The 19,566-nt window shown below is 43.1% G+C and overlaps 2 protein-coding genes across 11 annotated transcripts in view; both read left to right on the top strand.

Annotated features, from left to right (window-relative positions):
• Positions 1-8,705, top strand: part of LOC145518640 (uncharacterized) — a 379,656-nt gene extending 370,951 nt beyond the window's left edge. For both annotated transcript variants that reach the window (XM_081523454.1, XM_081523456.1), the window contains one exon: positions 8,672-8,705. In XM_081523454.1, coding sequence (XP_081379580.1) covers positions 8,672-8,691 — 20 coding nt within the window. In that variant the 3' untranslated portion in view covers positions 8,692-8,705. The remainder of the gene's footprint in view (positions 1-8,671) is intronic.
• The window catches only part of UNC5D (unc-5 netrin receptor D), a 610,447-nt gene continuing 599,552 nt past the window's right edge, over positions 8,672-19,566 (top strand). For 8 of the 9 annotated variants that reach the window (XM_081523445.1, XM_081523443.1, XM_081523444.1 and 5 more), the window contains exon 1: positions 12,518-12,955. In XM_081523445.1, coding sequence (XP_081379571.1) covers positions 12,853-12,955 — 103 coding nt within the window. In that variant the 5' untranslated portion in view covers positions 12,518-12,852. Of the gene's footprint in view, positions 8,767-12,517; positions 12,956-19,566 lie in introns of those variants that run through there. The other variant, XM_081523451.1, reaches the window with a different exon arrangement.

Below are 19,566 nucleotides of genomic sequence, written 5' to 3'. Positions count from 1 at the left end.
TTTGCAGTGCCCTTCTTATCTCTCTGTTCTTTGCTCTTAAGGACTTCCCTGATAGTTCAGTTGGTAAAGAATCCACCTGTAATGCAGGAGACCCTGGTTCGATTCCTGGGTCGGGAAGATCCGCTGGAGAAGGGATAGGCTACCCACTCCAGTATTCTCGGGCTTCCCTTGTGGCTCAGCTGGTAAAGGATGTGCCTGCAATGGTGGGAGACCTGGGTTCGATCATTGGGTTGGAAGATCCCCTGGAGAAGGGAAAAGCTACTCACTCAAGTATTCTTGCCTGGAGAATTCTATTGGACTATATAGTCCATAGGGTTGCAAAGAGTCAGACACAACTGAGCGTCTTGCTCTTAATAAACTCATTCTCTTCTGAACTACTCTTGTGCTCTTTTCTCCATTTATTTTTGTTGGTTTGTTTCTCAATGCTTCATTCTGGGCATTTTCTTCTGATCTCTCTTTCATGTCACTAATTATCTCTTCATGTATGTCTATTACAATGTTATCCATCCCAAAAATTCCTAGTTTCAATGGCTCTTATCTTTAAATATGGAAATTTCAATGGATTATTTTGATTTTTTTGTTTCATTGCTGAACTTTTCCATATTTTCATGTAATTTACAAAAAATATTAATCATATTGACATGTTGATCTGTTCTTTATAAAGCCTCTTAATCTTTTAAGTATGAGAAATTCCTTTAAATATTCTATACTATAAAGTCATTACATTTTACACCTATATTTATTTCACTGTAATAATCTGATGGTATTATTCTGTGGTCTTCAGCACAAATCTATTTATTGCTACAAAATATTTTTTAATATTTGATAATTTTAATACAGTCACTCAATCATTGGTATTCTGTCATACCTTTGATATTCTACTCATTTGTATATCATTATAATGTCTTAGTGGGTTTATTTTTATGTATTGTACTTAGTAACTTGGAGTGTAATTTTCAGATGAATAATTATTTATACCTTTAATCTTAGAAAAATTTCATCTTGTAGTTCCTGAAAGGGCTTCTCTGATAGCTCATTTCGTAAAGAATCCACCTGCAATGCAAGAGACCCTGGTTTGATTCATGGGTTGGGTTCTGCTGCATTGCAGGCAGATTCTTTACCAACTGAAAAATTATTTCCCCACCATTTCCTTTACAATCACTTTTTTAAATGTCTTATTAGCAGAGTATTTAAATCTAGGCTCAAATTCTCTTAATTTTTCTTACATGTTTGAAATCGTACTTACTTTTTTTTCTATATCTGATGTCTCTTCAATATTATTTTTAAATCAACTAATTGTCTCTTCTCTTTGCCAGCCTTGAGCCCTGTGTTTTATTACTTTTCTTTTTAAAAAAAATTATTTATTTATTTTAACTGGAGAATAATTACTTTACAATATTGTGATGGCTTTTGCCATACATCAACATGAATCGGCCATAGGTATACATATGTCCCCCTCATCTTGAACTCCCCTCCCCTCCCACCTCCCTCCTTACCTCATCCCTCCAGGTTATCACAGAGCACCGTTTTTTATTTTTCAATTACCATTCTCCAATTCCAAGGGTTATGTCTTCTTATCCACTAATACTGATTTATTTCAGCTTAACTTCAATTTTATATGGTTTTTATGATTTTATAATAAGTGTAGTTTTTCTATTTATATTTTGGAACATTCCAAATAAAGATATTTGATGTCCTGTGATATTTTTTTCATGAAGAGTAAATTAACATTCAAGTTGATTTTATTTTTATGTATTTTTAGCATTATATTATCTTTAAGTTATATTATAGCATTATATATTTATATTTAGCATTATATTATCTTTATATTACCTTTAAGAAGCCAGGCTTCAGCAATACGTGAACCGTGAACTTCCAGATGTTCAAGCTGGTTTTAGAAAAGGCAGAGGAACCAGAGATCAAATTGCCAATATCCGCTATATCATCAAAAAAGCAAGAGAGTTCCAGAAAAACATCTATTTCTGCTTTATTGACTATGCCAAAGCCTTTGACTGTGTGGATCACAATTAACTGTGGAAAATTCTGAAAGAGATGGGAATACCAGACCATCTGACCTGTCTCTTGAGAAACCTGTATGCAGGTCAGGAAGCAACAGTTAGAACTGGACATGGAACAACAGACTGGTTCCAAATAGGAAAAGGAGTACGTCAAGGCTGTATATTGTCACCCTGCTTGTTTAACTTATATGCAGAGTACATCATGAGAAACGCTGGGCTGGAAGAAACACAAGCTGGAATCAAGATTGCCGGGAGAAATATCAATAACCTCACATATGCGGATGACACCACCCTTATGGCAGAGAGTGAAGAAGAACTAAAGAGCCTCTTGATGAAGGTGAAGGAGGAGAGTGAAAAAGTTGGCTTAAAGCTCAACGTTCAGAAAACTAAGATCATGGCATCTTGTCCCATCACTTCATGGGAAATAGATGGGGAAACAGTGGAAACAGTGTCAGACTTTATTTTTTTGGGCTCCAGAATCACTGCTGACGGTGACTGCAGCCATGAAATTAAAAGACGCTTACTCCTTGGAAGGAAGGTTATGGCAAACCTAGATAGCATATTTAAAAGCAGAGACATTACTTTGCCAACAAAAGTCCGTCTGGTCAAGGCTATGGTTTTTCCAGTGGTCATGTATGGATGTGAGAGTTGGACGGTGAAGAAAGCTGAGCGCTGCAGAATTGATGCTTTTGAACTGTGGTGTTGGAGAAGACTCTTGAGAGTCCCTTGGACTGCAAGGAGATCCAATCAATCCATCCTAAAAGAGATCAATCCTGGGTGTTCATTGGAAGGTCTGATGTTGAAGCTGAAACTCCAATACTTTGGCCACCTCATGCGAAGGGTTGACTCATTGGAAAAGACCCTAATGCTGGGTAGGATTGGGGGCGGGAGGAGAAGGGGACGACAGAGGATGAGATGGTTGGATGGCATCACCGACTCGATGCACATGGGTTTGGGTAGACTCCGGGAGTTGGTGATGGACAGGGAGGCCTGGCGTGCTGCAATTCATGGGGTCGCAGAGAGTCGGACACGACTGAGCGACTGAACTGAACTATCTTTAAGTATTTTAGGATATCAGTTAGTATGATCATTTTAAGACAGAGAATTCTTTTTCTGCTCCCATCCCCCACTTCATCTCTTTTTGGTGATTACCATGCTGGATTTCAGATTTGTGGCTATCTGCACCTAAAACCAAGTCCCTAAGTTTAAATTAGGTCTTATAAAAGTCATTCAGGACTTCTGAGTTGTAGAATTATTGGGAGATGTCACATTCAGCCAATATGAACCAATGTATCAATATTAATCTTAGGTTCACCTCCCAATGAGAGCTCTCAGTCTTTGTAATTCATGTTTCCCTAAAGATTCATCTTAGATTGGCTGAATTTGCTGGGTGGGCTTTTCTTTTGAGTTGGAAAATTCCAACTCGGTCTCTTCAAGTTGCTCCAACTCTGATATCCCATGTAGCAAGAAACCGTTGATTTCCTATTGCACTGGATTATTTGGACTCTCTTATACCACTTCCTGTTTTGGGAGCGAGAGACCAGAATGTGCATGGATTTAGCTTCACTCACCATTTGTCAGTTCTGTTCTGTTGATGATCCATGAAGATATTTACCTTGGCTTTGAGCCAGGCTATTTGTCTTCAGTTGTGTTTTTTTTTGTTGTTGTTGTTGCTTATCATTCCTACATGTCTGAGGTAGAGTAGGATTAAAGGATAAAATTAGCAGGTCATCTTGGTCAGAACTCATTTCCTTTTCTTCATTCTTGAAGAACATTTTCTCATATTTCAGTTCTCTTGTTTCACACACACCCACACCCACACACACACTCTAGGTATATGAACTAGTTCATTCATACATACACATACACATATATATATGTAGGCATATGTTACATATGTGATGCATAGATGCATTTATATAGATATGTATTAATTCATTCATTTGTATATACACAAACACACAAACAGTTCATTTGTACACACACATATACAGATCTTCGTCAACTTACTGTGGGGTTCTGTCCCATAAACCCATCATCACTGGAAATACTGTTAAGTTGAAAATGCGATTAATACAGCAACAGAACATCATAGCTTAGCCCGACCTACTTTGAAAGTGCTCAGAACACTTCCATTGGCCTAAAGTTGGTCAAAATCCTTTAACACAAAGCCTATTTTAAAATAGAGAATTGAATATCTCATGTGTTGGTTGACTACTATATCGAAAGTGAAAAACAGATTGATTGATGGGTCCAGAATGGTTGTGTGTTCATTGTTCATCCTTGTGATCACAAGGCTGAGCTGTGGCTATCAGCAGAGACCATCAGACTACATTTCAATGGCCCTAGATAAGATTAGAATTCAAAATTTGAAGCACAGTTTCTACAGAATGCATTTCATTTTCACATTATCATGAAGTCAACAAATTATGTCAAACCACTGAAGTTGGGGACCCTCTATATAAATAAATGAACTGGCACAACCACCCAGATGCCCAGAGTGTGTGTGTGTGTGTGTGCTTGCACGCACGCATGTGTGTGCTCGCCCGTGCGCGCGCGTGTGTGTATACATACATGTGTAATTTGCTTCCTCTTCTCAACAGAGAAATATATTGTCAGTGATTGAGTGCAAGAGAGTCAGAGGAATTCTACATTTATTTTGTTTGGATTAGTTTCTTATAAAAGCTCTAATAATGATCATGGCCCTCTAGTGATCCCCAAAACCTACTCTTGAACTAGATTGTCTCTCTAGGGAAGCTGGTACTTGAATTGGGATGAAGTCATCCTTATACCTGACAAGTTGAGTGGAATATGTGGTTGAATTAAATTGCAAATGGTACTTTTTTAAATTTTATTTTCGGTAAAATACTGCTTAACATGTAAAGCAGATCTTTTCTCCTTCAGAATGCATGACAGGCATTTACTAATGAATGCTTTTAAATCTACTGCCTGAGCCTTAAGATATAACAAATTATAAATTCATAGTTTTTTTCCCATAAAGATGGATAAAAGGAAGCAGGTACATAGTAGGATTTGGGTCAGAAAAGTCAAAGCCGTATTTGAAAATTGGAAATGATCCTGTGTGTTAAGCTAGCATTTTCCCTTTGTACACCATTGATTGGAATCATGCAACAGTTACTTAAATACTGCTTTGAAGGATTCAAAGAAGTTATCATCCCTCTCTTAGTGACAGGTAGTCATTTATGATGTTTTATTCCAGAAGGGAGGTCAAGGAACCTAAAGGAAAAAAGAAAGTGAGAGAATAAAATTTAAAACAAAATGAAAAGAAACCTTATTTTGCTTATTTCTTTTATTTTACTTCTCAGAGAAGCCATATTTTTCTTAGTGATTGGCATTTGTACAAGTGGCTTCTTAAGATCAAAGGCTCTTTGAGAAACTTCTTTGATAGCATAATCCAGCCCCAAATGCATACACTACCATTCTGTTCATCATAATTTGTCCCAGAGGCCAGACTCTTTTTTCTTCTCTTGGTCCTGGTACTGCATAACAGGCACTATTGACCTTTCTAGTCTCCAACTTTGACAGATTGCATCCATCTATTCCTTAGCCCTTGTTCTGCAGGAAAACAGACAACTTTAGTGTAAAAAGAAAGCCACTGACTCTGTTCATGGCTGGATACCGGAAACTATGCATCTAAGCTTACATTTCCCCAACAATTGACTTTGGGTTCCAGGAAAATAAAGCAGTTCTGAATCTTGTAATATTAATGAGGGAATAGAGAGGTTAGAATATGAGTTTGTTCTGCTTGTCATACTTTTGGACTCTTGATTCTGTTCTTGACCAGAACCTTCAGGGCAATTATCTCTTCATGGGTTCAGCTGTCTTCTGTTTGGGGTGTGAAGAAAGAATGCCATCTTACAAAGGACATTGCAGCCATCATGCCATCAGTCACTGACAGCGCACCCTGAGGGGATTCAGGATGGAGGAGAGCAGGACACTGGCCCTAAATAGTTGACACACACATCAAAGGATCGATTTCAATGAGCCCAGACTCTGCATCTCCCTAATATAGAAAAGTGCTAAGTTCATTGACTTGAGACATCTGATTTTTTCTTTAATTAACAGTAATCTTTCAATGTCCCAGCTACCTGGTTTTTGTTACAACAGTTCCTATATATGCTGGTTCTTCACTCAACTCTTCAGAGCAGTCCCTCAGAGCTACCTGAGAGACTGCTGCCTGGGCTTAAGTTCTCAGCAAGTCCACTGAATAAAACATCATTCTCGACTTCTAGATTCTGCTTTTTTTGTTTTTTTTTTCAGTTGGCAGGAGACAGCTGTGTGGTGTAGTGAAGGTGACATGGCAGTCATGTGACCTGGAAATATACATTTACTTTATCTCTGGAAGTCTCTACCCCTATTCACCAGCAGGCATGTACCTACCAGCATAGATCAAGAAGAAGAAATGAATGAATGAATGAATGAATGAATGATGTCCCATGGCAGCTTGAACACACAGATACAACCTGGGCAGTAAAAACCTGTCACAAACACAGACTCCACAAAGGTTTGGTGGCATCTTCCACTCGACGGTTAAGAATCACAGCCTTTTCTCCCAACATGGAAAGATATCAGGCTCTTCCCAAGCTACCACAAGGTGCTGGGTTGAGAAACTGGCATATTTCTGATGCTCCGTGCCAAGGTCAGGTAACTCAGGGGTTGCGTGTTACACTGTCATCAGAGGCCACATCTTTTATGAATTAACACATCTTGTCTTTCTTCACCCAGTTTATTATTTTTTTAAAGAGCTAACACATTAATTTTACTGCCAAAGAATTGTGTTTCTTGTTATTATTTTTAAGTTCTTTCATTCATCTGTGTCAGCAGCTACAGCCCAAACTCCTAGATGTCTGATTCCAGGAAGAAAGTCCCGGAGTAGAAAACAAGGAAGGCATACTTGCAGTGTCAGGAAAAATGTGTTTAGTTAGAGTCTTATCTGAGTGCCCCACTGCCCTTTCTAAACAAATGTATTGGATTTCTGCACTTTATTGCTGCCTTGTAGCCCAATATCCAAAATAGACTTCTCTAATTTTGTGTGTGTGAGAGAGTCTCCTTAACAAACGATCCCATATTGCCTTTACCAGCAGTAGTTGTTAACCTGGATTGTTGTACCCAGACAGAACATCACATGGGGAGGACTCAAGCCTCCCCAGCTCTCAGCATCCTTTTCTCCCCCTGTTCCAGAAGTTTTCTGAATCATAAGTAGGTTGTGAGCCCATAGTGGTGAATGAAATCCTGTCTGCTCTCCATAAGACACATGCATTTCCGAAATACACTGCTCTGAATGAACAAGACCTTTCTGGGGAAATGACTGACACCGAGTATTTCCGAAGGCAACACTGTTTGCAGACTATCTCATTTAATTGTATTGCCAAGCTCACCCATTGCAGTCGCCAGCTGTTGCCCTTTCATCTGTTGATTTCAGGTCTTCCCCTATTAATGATCATAACTGTATGATGAATAGAGACAGGGGCTTTTATCAGAAACATCTGGCAGTAGCAGAAATTAGAAACACTTGGGTCGAGAAATGAGAAATAGTAGTCAGGTTCCTGGAGGAGGAAAGCCACAAATGTGGGAAGACTGCCTCTCTATGGCACACGGTTAGGAAAGGATCTGTGTGCAGCCTGCAAAGGCCTTAGAAACATTAAGATTCTGACAGCAGTTGTAACTAAAACTGCCCATTCAGTCCCGAAAGTAAAGCAAGATGTACCACTATGTGGTAGAGTTTTTTTCTGCTCTTTTCCCCTTAAGTTTTCCCCCAATATTGCTAAATCCATCTTCTCCATCTCCTCAGCTACAGCTGAGTTTTATTCCCAAAGGTCTTGATCTCACTGACTTCTGACACCTGGCTTTTGTTCAGATTTTCCATTGGCATCTCCTGCTCCTAAACTAATCCAGTTCTATTGTTAGGGAGGACCCGTGATGTTTCCATACTTTTAGAAAGCTTCCTCATCTAAGGGCCTTCCTCTCTCTTCTGAATGTATTTTGTCTTTAGTAATCTAGATCCAAATTATAGACCCTTTGCTCTTTTTCATAAAGAATTCACTCACCTCCATAACCTTCCTGATGATTTGGATCTCCCAGAAGAAAAGCCACTTGTTGATAGGTGTGGCTTTCCACCCACCCTTTGGCTTCTTTTTCCCTCTCCATCTCCTGGAACAAGTTCTTTCTCTTATTTTTTTTTTTTGTTTTTTTTTTGTTTTTTGTTTTGGATGTGGACCATTTTTTAAAAAGTCTTTATTGAATTTATTACAATATTGCTTCTGCTTTATGCTTTAGTTTTTTGGCCACAAGGCATGTGAGATCTTAACCCCTAACCAGGGACAAACCCAATCCCCTGCATTGGGAGGCAAAGTCTTAACCATTGGACCACCTGGGAAGTCCTACCCCTTACTCTTGCAGAATCTCTCTACTTTATTTAATGTGCTTTGGAGTTTTACCACTTCTACCAAACAGGGGGGTTAGATCATTTAAAACATATTTTTTTCCAGGCAAATACACAGGCTTTCCTAAGGAGTTATAGTTAACAACTTAAAAATCATTTATTATACTTGGAAGGGCATATCTTGCCATGCAAAATCTCTCTATTTTCTCCTCCAAATTACACTCAAATATTTTCTATTTTTTGAGACTAGATTGGCTAGAGATAATCTAAAGACTGCGAAGAAAGAAGGAAATCCTACCACTTACAACAATAAGAATGGACCTGAAGGGCATTATGCTAAGTGAGGTAAGTCAGAAGGAGAAAAAGTACCGTATGTTCTCACTTATATGTGCGATCCAAAACAAAAACAAAGAACAAAAGGAACTAAACTCACACATGGACAGATTGGTGTTTGCCAGAGGTAGGGAGTGGGGGCTAGGTGAACTAGGTGGACGGGATCAGAAGGTACACCAGTGAACCAGTGAGGTTGCTCAGTCGTGTCTGACTCTGCGATCCCATAAACTGTAGCCTACTAGGCTCCTCCATCCATGGAATTTTCCAGGCAGGAGTATTGGAGTGGGTTTCCATTTCCTTCTCCAGGGGATCTTCCCAACCCAGGGATCGAACCCAAGTCTCCTGCATTGCAGGCAGACACTTGACCATCTGAGCTACCAGGGAAGCCCAAAGGTACACACTTCCAGTTAAAAAATAAATAATTCCTGGGGATGTATGTACAGTACAGCATGGTAACTGTAGTTAAAAATACTGTATTGCTTATGTGAAATTTTCTGAGAGTAGATCTTAAAAGTTCTCATCATAAGAAAAAAGATCGAACTATGTAAGATGACAAATGTTGACTTATCACGGTGATCATTTCATAATACATACAAATACCAAATCATTGTTTTGTACACCTGAAACTCAACATGTTTTATGTCAATTATACTGCAATAAAACAGGCAATGGAAATAGAAATACTCTACCTCTTGATCTCTAGGTATCAACTGCTAGAAAATAGTCATAGTCAATTCGAGCAACAAAAACGGAGAAAAACACTTTTCTAAGCCTATTCATTAAAGGAATATTCCTTGGTTACAGCTAATACTTATAGATTGGCTATGATCCAAAATAATTCTCTAGAACACAACGCATTTGCTACATAATTGTCCCAGTCTCAGAAGAAGTGGCTTAATTTCCAACTTGGTTGTATTGAGCATTCAAGATCACGGTGTGCTAGAGCTGAAAATGATGGATCTTCAGTTGGATTGGTCTTAAGCTCATCTAGTGAAATACTCCCATTTTACAGATGAAGAAACAGAACAGGGGCTGTTGACTTGCCTCAGGCCACACAGTCAGTCCCTGGAAGTGTCAGGGCCCAGCACCCTGGCGTCCTGACTCTCAGGTCAGGTCTTCCACGCTGCTCCTCAGCCAGAGACAATGATCTCAAGTAGTGACCGCTCAGCGGACTTCTCCAAATGGGTATGGGTGGTTCTCCAAATGGAATGGAGTACGATTCGTACATCGTATAAAATAGCCAGAGTTAGATTAACAGAGGGTGTATTGAGATGTGGAACATGATTAATACAGGACCTAAAATGAATACATGGTCTGTTATGTGTCATAATACTGAAGACCCCACCTCTCCCAACCTAATACTTAAACAGTATTGAAGAAGATGAGGGGGAAGGTCTATCTCTGGTAAACCCGACAGACTGGACACAACCTCAGGCTTTCTCTTGGGTTTAGAATTGTTCAAACTGGTGCCTCATTCTTGATGGTCAGCCACTTGGTTATGTGAGTGAGTGAGTGAAAGTCACTCAGTCGTGTCCAACTCTTTGTGACCCCATGGTCCATACAATCCCTGGAATTCTCCAGGCCAGAATACTGGAGTGGATAGCCTTTTCCTTCTCCAGGGGATCTTCCCAATCCAAGGATCGAACCTAGGTCTCCTGCACTGCGTACCAATTCTTTGCCAGTTGAGTCAGGTTATGTGACCTTGAGCAAATCACTTCTCTACTCAGCCTGACTATCTGCCCAACAGGGATAATAGTACCTAACTTCCACAGTTTGGGTCTTTTCTGAAACAACAAAAACAAAAATATATAATATGTATTTATATACAACAAATATATACATATATATATACACACATGTACTATATACATGTCCGTATGTAATATGCATATACTGAGCAGGGTATGCACTCAAAGATTCTTAGTTTCCCTCCTTTCTTAATTGTCAACCCAATTTTACTTATTGATCTCACCTGTTAAACTTATTAGCTCCTCTATTTGCTAGATATTTTTTCAAAATAAAATTATTATACTTTTGCACCCCTTTGAAGTCAGTAGTACTTAAATACTATCTCAGAGAAACAGTCATTCCTTTTTCTTTCTTTTTTTAAAGAAAATACTCATTTGTGATATACCTGTCACATAGTCTTGAAGAATAAGGAAAGTTGGAGGATGAATGACTATTTTCCAGGAGACAGATAAAGCATATTTGGTAGATTAATTCCCAATTCACCTTCTCAGAGGAAAAGGACAAAACCCTCATTTACCAAGATTCTAAAGAGATTTTCAGGCGAGTCCCTGGCCAGTCCCACATCAGTCTTTGTTCCGAAGCCTTCATTCCCCAGAGCTTGGTTTTCTTGACCGGGTTCCAAACCTTTTATTGAGCGACAAGAAGAGCCGAGGAAGCGATTGCTGCCAGTCACGTGTCTGGTGGCACTCTGGAGAGGAATGGCGCGCGTGTTTATCAAGGAATCAATCTTTCTGCCTATCATCCTGTTTTTCCACGGAAGAAAGCTATTTATCGCAATTACCTCATCCAGAACAATCACCTCACTTTAAACTGTTTGTACTCCCGAGAAAGGTGTTTGGAAGCAGGTAACAACTTGACCAGAGAGGTGGATTTTTAAAAAGCACTGTATCGATGAATGTGGGCAGTGGGGAGCCATTGGGAACTTTGTCTTTCTTTCAAACCAAGACTTCATTTTCTGTGGGGTCCACACAGTCTGACCAGCTGAGTTCAGATACTATTCGGGGGGGCTCAATACTGGGAGAGAATGAGATGCCCTGCCTATGGAGCCTTGAACTCAGGGCCAAACTCCCAGGGGTGTTCTTTGCTCTGAAACTGTGCGGCCCAAGGCAGTGTCTCTCAAATGACTCCTTCTTCAGGAGGGAGAAAAAGAGGCAACCACAAGGTACTTTCAAAAGCAGTTAAATAAAGACTTGACAGTCTATTCAAAACAAACCACACTTTTAAGAAAAGTCTTCTTTCCTTCTTACAAAGGCCCAGCACGACTGCCTTTCCCTGATGCTTAGGAGAAAGGCAATAGCCAGGGCCCAGATTAAAACAAAACAGGAGCTGTCAGAAACGAGGAAGCTTTCTGAAAAGTTGGGGGGATTCCAGGGTGATTAGAACCACAGACAAGGGAATTGGGGGGAAAAAAAGAAAACTCAATCACATTCTCCGAGTACACCCATGATTCCCCACCGCTTTCTGTACGTCCTTGCATATTTCGCCTAGCTGCAATAATGGGTTTATTCCAGTGATATTTTTCCCCCCACTTGGCATTTGAGTCTTTTTTTTTTTTTTGAATGCTTCAAGAGTGTTGCCTGATTTGATTTAAAAAAAAAAGAAAGGAAGCTAGAGAGGCAGGGCTGACGAAAGGGCTCAAAGTTGAACAAAACAGTGGTTTCCAGGAAGCAGGAGACTCAGGCTGCCGAGATGCCCACATCTTCTGCGCTGGGTTCGCCTCCAAGAGGCCCGCCGGCTCTGCTCGCATTTTTGGAGTGCGCGTGACCTCCGCGAGCCTCGCTCAGGCCCCGTGTCCGCGCTCGCTGAGCCGAGGCTTTTTTGCGGAGCGTGCGGGAACCTGGGGCGGGGCGGGGGGAGCACGCAGCCGCCGCGGGGCTCACCTGCGCCTCCCGCCGCCCGCCCCACCCAGCGCCGCGCGGCCGGCCGCCCCCGCCCCGCCCGCCGCCCCGCCCCGGCCCGGCTCATTGGCTGCCGCTCGGAGGGGAGGAGAAGGGGCGGCCGCGGGGGTCTCATTAGGGATGCGGGTTCCCTCCTTACCTCCCTAGTCCGGATCCCGGCGGCGGCGGCGGGAGAGCTGTTAGCCAGCGGTGTGGAGGGGAAGGTGGGCGACTCCGTCAGTGACCGTGGCGGCGTCGGTCGCCCCGCCGTGGGAGGCTATGGGGACGCGCGCATCCTCTGGGTGCCCAGCGCGCGGCGGCTCGGAGTGCCCTGCCCCGCTGCTGTAGGGAGCGGCCGTGGAGCAGTCACTCGCTGAAGACCCCCGGGACCCACTCTCCTCGGCCCCCTTGGCTCGCCGAGCCTCTCCTGGGGCGCGGAAGAGGACCTGTTCTCCCGAGCGGGGCGAGCAACATGGGGAGAGAGGCCGCCGCAGGAAGAGGCGCTGGAGGGGCGCGCCGGTGGCTCCCTTGGCTGGGGCTCTGCTTCTGGGCGGCGGGGACTGCGGCTGCCCGAGGTAAGCGCTGCGCCGAGCGGGCGGCGGGGGCGGGGGCGAGGCGACCGATCGGGACCCGCACCTATGGCCTTGGCTTCCCAAGTTGCGCCCTGCACCTCCCCGCGCGCGCGGAGCGCAAGGGGTGGCTCTGGCGTGGAGGACCTCCGAGGGGACCACTATCTGTCTCCCACCCCAAGTTTGCGATCAGCTGCAATCCTACAGGTTGCTGGGACCGTGGGGCCCCTACCCTGCCTGAATTCTCTTCGCTCGTTCCGTTTTCCGAGCCCTCCCCAATTGCTGCAGCCTGGAGTCCCCCGCTCTTTTCACTCCAATCTTGCTCTCCTGAGTCTACTCCACTTCCTTCCGAAGCGAACCAGTTCTCGGGTGGGCGCCGGAGGGGTGTCCGAGAGCTCCTGGAGAGAAGGGACTGGGTGCAGGGAGACTCGGTAGGGTGGGCTTGAATGGCGATCGCGCCTTTTCCCTTTGGGGAGCAGCACCCAGGTTGAGGTCCGCGAAGCTCGACACGCCTCGGGTGACACCAGCCCGAAGTCGTGGGCAGCACTGGGCTTTCTTTCGAGAAGGCCGCCGTGAGCCCGGGAAAGCTGCGTGCGCGGGCCGCGCGTAACTGCGCCTGCAGTGCCCAGCCGGGTTCGCAGTTGGCCCGCGGCCGGTCACCCGGCGCCTCGTCTCCCTACCGGGTGCCCGCTCCTGCCCGGGAGCTCGCCATCGCGGGGCCCCTGCGCGGCAGGGAAGCCGCTGCTTCTTTCTACTTAGAAGCGTAGACCCCATTTTTCCTGGCTCCTCTGGACTACAGCAGAGGGAAATTTTGCAACTGGTTTCAGCTCCACCTTGAGCGAGGACCGGGAGCATCAACTTAAAACCCGCGGACTTGTTTGAAGGTGATCAGAGGCAGTGTTACGCATAGCTTGAGGACTGTGCCTTTTACCTTTGAAATCACCAGGAAGCTTCTCCTTCCCGCTCTTCTTTACCTTTCTTTTTTTCCTGGGTGCCATCCATTAGGCTTAGATATTTGTAAATTACATTCAGTGATTTACCTAACGCTGGTCTGGCGAGAGGTGAAGCTGACCTGCCCACCTCATTTCCCTCGAACATACTGTGAGTATCCGGGAGACAGAAAAGGGCGGAAAGGGTTGAGGATGATCATAAAAGAACCACTATCATCTCATTTTTATAAAAGCTAACGGTATGTTAAAAGCAGTCTTGCTGCCTGGAATGAAGAATTAAAAAAAAAAAAAAGTGGAGGTTTTTCCCCTTTTATGATCCTGTTCAGTGACTATTTGCATTTCATTTCCTGAAATGTTTTTTTTTTTCCCTCTTTTAATGGAGTAGGCTTTTTAAAAAGCAGGAAAGGCTTAAAAATGAGCCAGTGATTGCACACACTGGTGATGGGGAGCATAGTTCTTTTCCTTGCTGGAAGAAGCACAAGCTTCAGCCATTTAATTTACTACGGGAGAATGCCTCCTTGCAAAGTCAACTCTGAGTTGTTTTTAATACACTGTTCTGGGGGAAAGCGGGCCTTTTCCGTCCTGCATGTTGATTTCAAATGTCTGAGTTTCCACTTGCTATTCTATGCTGTACCTAAGAGTGACCTATTACTGACCTTTGGAATTTGGTTGATGGGTCTGTCTTGAATCTAGCTTGAAACGAGATGCAGACCTGCCAAAAAGCCTCTTGGATGGAGTTTTGCTGGCTGTGAAACTAAGGCTAGCACCTCTTGTCGGCAAGCTGTTCTTCGGAGGACTCCTGGAAAACATACTGTACACTCTGCAGGCTTATTTACAACAAATGTCTTGCGCAGATCATAGTAATGTTCGAGACACATGGAGTGGAGCTGTACATCTGACTAATATTTCCCTTGTAATATTTTACTTGCTGGGGCAGCAAGCCCATTACCTTTAGCACCTGTCAGAGATTCCCCAAGAAATGAGCAGTAAACAGGCTGCAAAATCTGTGAAGCCACACACACCTGACTTGGGACAGGTGGGCACAATTAAGAGTTTTTCAGCACAAAGGGTGCATTTCTGTGTTACTGCAGTTCTCCCAGCCCAGGAAGGTGCCCCTTCATTGAAAGCAAGATGAGGTCCCCCTGGGGACGTGTTTGCTAAGTGGTGTCTCTGGGGTTGGCCTCATGTCATTCTTACTTATCCAAGTAAATAGTTTTTTTGTTCTTCTTTTCACATTGTTTTGAACCAAGCTACTCAGCCTTCCCTAAACAACAGGATAGACAGAACTATGCTGTTGACTTTGACTATATAATACTATTGAACAATTCAGTAGCCATTTCTTTACAATTAGCTATCATTTATTTGTTTCCAAGATGATTGTACCAACTCCTTTCCCTCCCCTTTTCTTTCACTTCATATTTAAAGTAAAACCGTCTGAAAATCAGAATGAGATTTCAGAGGATTGGCTTTGAATGTCCTCAAAGAGGAAAATACTTGGGGCAACAGACTGCCTGAAGAAACTACGTTCTGGTTCTCTTTGTAAGCTAGACTGACTTCTTCAGATTTAGGTTCCTGATGGATAACTTACTGTAAGGAAGGCACTTGGGTACCATGATTACCGTATATTTTAACACTTTCCAACTTAAAAGAAGGTGGTTTAAAAGTTATTCATGACCTGCCAAGTGCTAATTGAATCCCCATCATGTTGTCACACTGATTTGTTTTTGTTCTTTAAAAGAAAGGAGCACCACTGTTGATCTGGTTGTAATTCCTCTGTTAGATACTGTACTTACAAGATCCCAGTCTGAAGGCAGGGAAGAAGATGATCTCAGATAGGCTGTGCTTTTACCCAGTCTTCTGTAAAAAATTTTTCTGGACAATGAAATCTTCCTTACTATAACTGTAGCAATGCATTAAGGGCAAGAGAAATACACGTCTATTTTATGGGCACAGTAGGTCATGTGGTTTGTGCATACTTAAATCCATTTACCTCCCTCATTCCTACAGTTTTAAATCTATATTATTCACTTTCTCCTTAGTGAACATTATTACTGCCTCCCCTGCCCTACATTCTGCTGCTTTTTCCTCCAAAAGCTGCCCCTCCACAGAGGGCTATGAAAAAAGAGCCTTTTCTCCCAATTTCTTTATAGGTTTTTCTTTTTGTGACTCTTGGATTGTGCTCTTAGTTTGAGCAGTCCAGTGACCCATTCTTTTCCTACCCAACAAAGGGTTCTGCTCAGGAAATCTCTTTAAGTATCTCAGTTGTTAAGAAATTTCATTGTTTTTACCTGGCCATATAATAGCAGCAGCTGCTGCTGCTGCTAAGTCGCTTCAGTTGTGTCCGACTCTGTGCGACCCAATAGACGGCAGTCCACCAGGCTCCCCCATCCCTGGGATTATCCAGGCAAGAATACTGGAATGGGTTGCCATTTCCTTCTCCAATGCATGAAAGTGAAAAGTGAAAGTGAAGTTGCTTAGTTGTGTCCGACTCTTAGCGACCCTATGGACTGCAGCCCACCAGGCTCCTCCGTCCATGGGATTTTCCAGGCAAGAGTACTGGAGTGGGGTGCCATCGCCTTCTCGGATAATAGCAACACCTGTCACTTTTTAAAAAATTAATATTCTTACTAGGAAAGATAGTAATGCCAGCCTTCTGTTCTTCCTCACTCTTTGAATGACCTGTCTGTGGTTTTCTGAGTGGTACCCTGCAGGCTGGGAAAACCTGTGGAACCCCAGGAATCCTCAGTGAGTTCCATCAAAACTCTCTAAGTGGGACTGGTAGGTCCATGCGTTGCTTTCTCAACAGTTAGGGAAACCCTCTCCTGTTGCCTCAATGACTCAAACTTTTCACCATCCTCCTTCCACAAAATAAGGACCCAATTTAAAATAGTGCCAGCTTTCAAGGTTTCTCAAGAAATAGTCTGTTCAAGAGTTCATGAAATTTGATATCACTTCCTTGGGTCTGTCTTCTTTTTTAAATATGGAGGCTGGGGACCCAGACCATAGGTGTTATAGTCTAATCCCAAAGACAGGTGTACGAAGAAATATTTATTGCATCACATCCTCTTAAGGAAGGTGGTGGCGGTGGTACAGGATGTCTTCTTAATGGGCAGACGCAGATGTTCACAGAGCCAGAACATGGCCCCCTTCTTGTTACACCTTTGCCATGAATTCTGATCATTCCTTTCATTGGGTGGTGCCACTTAACCCACTGCGTTATTGTCTTTTCTTCTGTCCTCCTTATTCAGCTGCCTTCATGAACAAACAGCCTCGAATAACCACAGGGAGCTTTCCTCTGTCATCCTTGGCCGCAGACTCTAGGTAAAAGCACTTACCTGCTCAGCCACCAGAGTCTTCAGAGCCCACCATTGGCAGGAGACCTGTCATTGTGTTGCTGCTACTCTTTCTATCATGCCTGTTCTTTAAGAGAAGGTGTTTTTGCAGCCTTGCTTGAATATTAAATAATACTAGTAGTGACTGTATTTATGGGCTTCCCTGGTGGCTCAGTGGTAAAGAATCCTCCTGCCAATGCAGGCGATGTGGGTTTGATTGCTGGGTGGGGGATGATTCCCTGGAGGAGGAAATGGCAACCCAATCCAGCGTTCTTGGAGAATCCCATGGACCGAGGAGCCTGGTGGGCTACAGTCCATAGGGTCGCAAAGAGTTGGTTACTAAGCAATAGAGCATGCACCCACACATTCGTTCATTACTCTCAAGAGTTTTACACGTGTTAACTCATAGAATGCTTAAAATAACTCTTTGAGGTGAACGCTCTTACGATTTTTCTGTTTAAGACAGGAGAACAACTTCACAGGAGGTCAGCTTCTTTGCTCAAGGCCACGGAGTTTAGGCTGTGGCGGTGCCTGGATTTGAACCCACGCAGTCCTGCTCCAGAGCCCACGGTAGAGAGGCTTTTCTAAACTGTGCCGAAAGCAAAACGGCTCTGATATTTTGGTGACATGAGGGCTAAAATTATCTCTCTAACTATGAGATTTGCAGAAGAATTTAGAGGAGCTTAAATAAATCTATAAATGTATTCAGCTACATCTCAGAGATTTATGTTGTATGGAAACAGCCACCCTCTCACCATTCAGCTCAATATACTTTGGGATCAGATTTACACTTGAAATTCCGAGCGCCAGCTTCTAATGTGATAGCTTGCCTCCCCCCACCCCCAATTTTGAATTTCAGCACAAAATATTGCTCTGATTGAATACGCCATCCATGGAATGGCAGATCCCAAGAGACTATTTGTTGCCTGTCTTGTATTTTTAGCCTTGTTTGCCGGGGAAATGTGAAGAATGAGATTCGAGACTAGATTTTTAACACCAGAGGTTGCTGTTTCTGCTGTTTTGAGTACTTCTGCTGCTGCTTCTGCGAGGCAGATGGCTCGATTCATTTATAGAAGAGAGAGATTCGTTCTGTTTTGCATCTCCACTTTGAGAAGAACTTTTAATTGTTTTGTACCACATTGCGTTGTCTGCTCTTACTGTGCGCATACACATGCTGTGCGTAGATAACGGGCAGAAATTAGGCGGATGTTCCTGTATTCAGTTTGGACCATGTTAGAAATCCACGGTGCACTCTCTCGTGCTTCTGGAGGATTTCTTTGAAAAGTGAATTTGTGCGCAGGACGGTGGGGACCGCGTATGATGTTCTCCACACCCCCGCCCTCTCTGGACTTCCCTGGACTAAGAAATTAGGGGCAGAAATATTAGGGTTGTGTTGATGGGGCTAAAGTGGAAACCAGAAGGTGGAGTCCGCTTGTCGGCTTCCGTCAGACTACGACAGGATGTAAAATGTTCCCTGATGTTTCAGGTTGTAATATGTTTCGTAATACTGTTTCCAAGAGGACAGGAGTTCAGGGAGGCCTGTATTTTTCCTGTATGATCAGTTTCTTCTGACAGTTTCCTTCCTAATTAAGGAAGCCGGAAGCCAAAAGCTGTCTTCCAAGTGAGGTCGGTTACAGCCTCACTTAAGGCAGGTATTGACTTTCTGCCCCCAGATTTCTGGTTCATAAAGTGCTAAAGAGCCTCTCTCCCCAGAATGAGAGACCTTGACACTCTGTATATGCTTCTGCTGGAACCTGGCTTATAAGAATGGGAGGAAGTATGTGGGGGTAATTTCACTGCAACGCCGTGGAATTTGACTCAGGATGGGTTTTACAAGATGTATTGTTTTACTTCCACTGAATGGTGTAACTTCTCAATCAGGTAAGTCCCAGGGAAAATGATATTGCAGACATCCCCGGAAGATAAGTGATTGCAGACAGTCATAGGAAGTAGGAGATACATAGGAAGTAGGAGATAAAACAAAGAAATCCTGATGACTTCAAGGGCCCAACCAACATTGGGACAACTAGGCTTAATGTCATTCATAGATTTTACTATAAAAGCACGTGTATTTACTAAATATCGGATGAGAAGATTTGCCTCTATAAGAAATTTGTGGCACACTCTGTGGAGTTGTTTTTGTGAGATTAGTGGTTCCTGCCTTGTCACAGTACTTATTTAGTAGTTACTGTCTTTATTTGAATTTAATTTAATAAAATCTCCTGGAAGAGGAAGGGAAACCAAATGATCATGGGTTATGAAAGCTAAGCTGGTAATATTTGAAACACACATATCAGGGCTTTTCAAATGTTAATGTACATTTGAATCACTGCAC

The sequence above is a fragment of the Giraffa tippelskirchi genome, chromosome 8 (assembly GCF_054371585.1).
Source record: "Giraffa tippelskirchi isolate mGirTip1 chromosome 8, T2T-mGirTip1v1.2.pri, whole genome shotgun sequence".
NCBI classification, from domain to species: Eukaryota; Metazoa; Chordata; class Mammalia; order Artiodactyla; family Giraffidae; genus Giraffa; species Giraffa tippelskirchi.
This window is presented reverse-complemented; position numbering and strand designations above follow the sequence as displayed.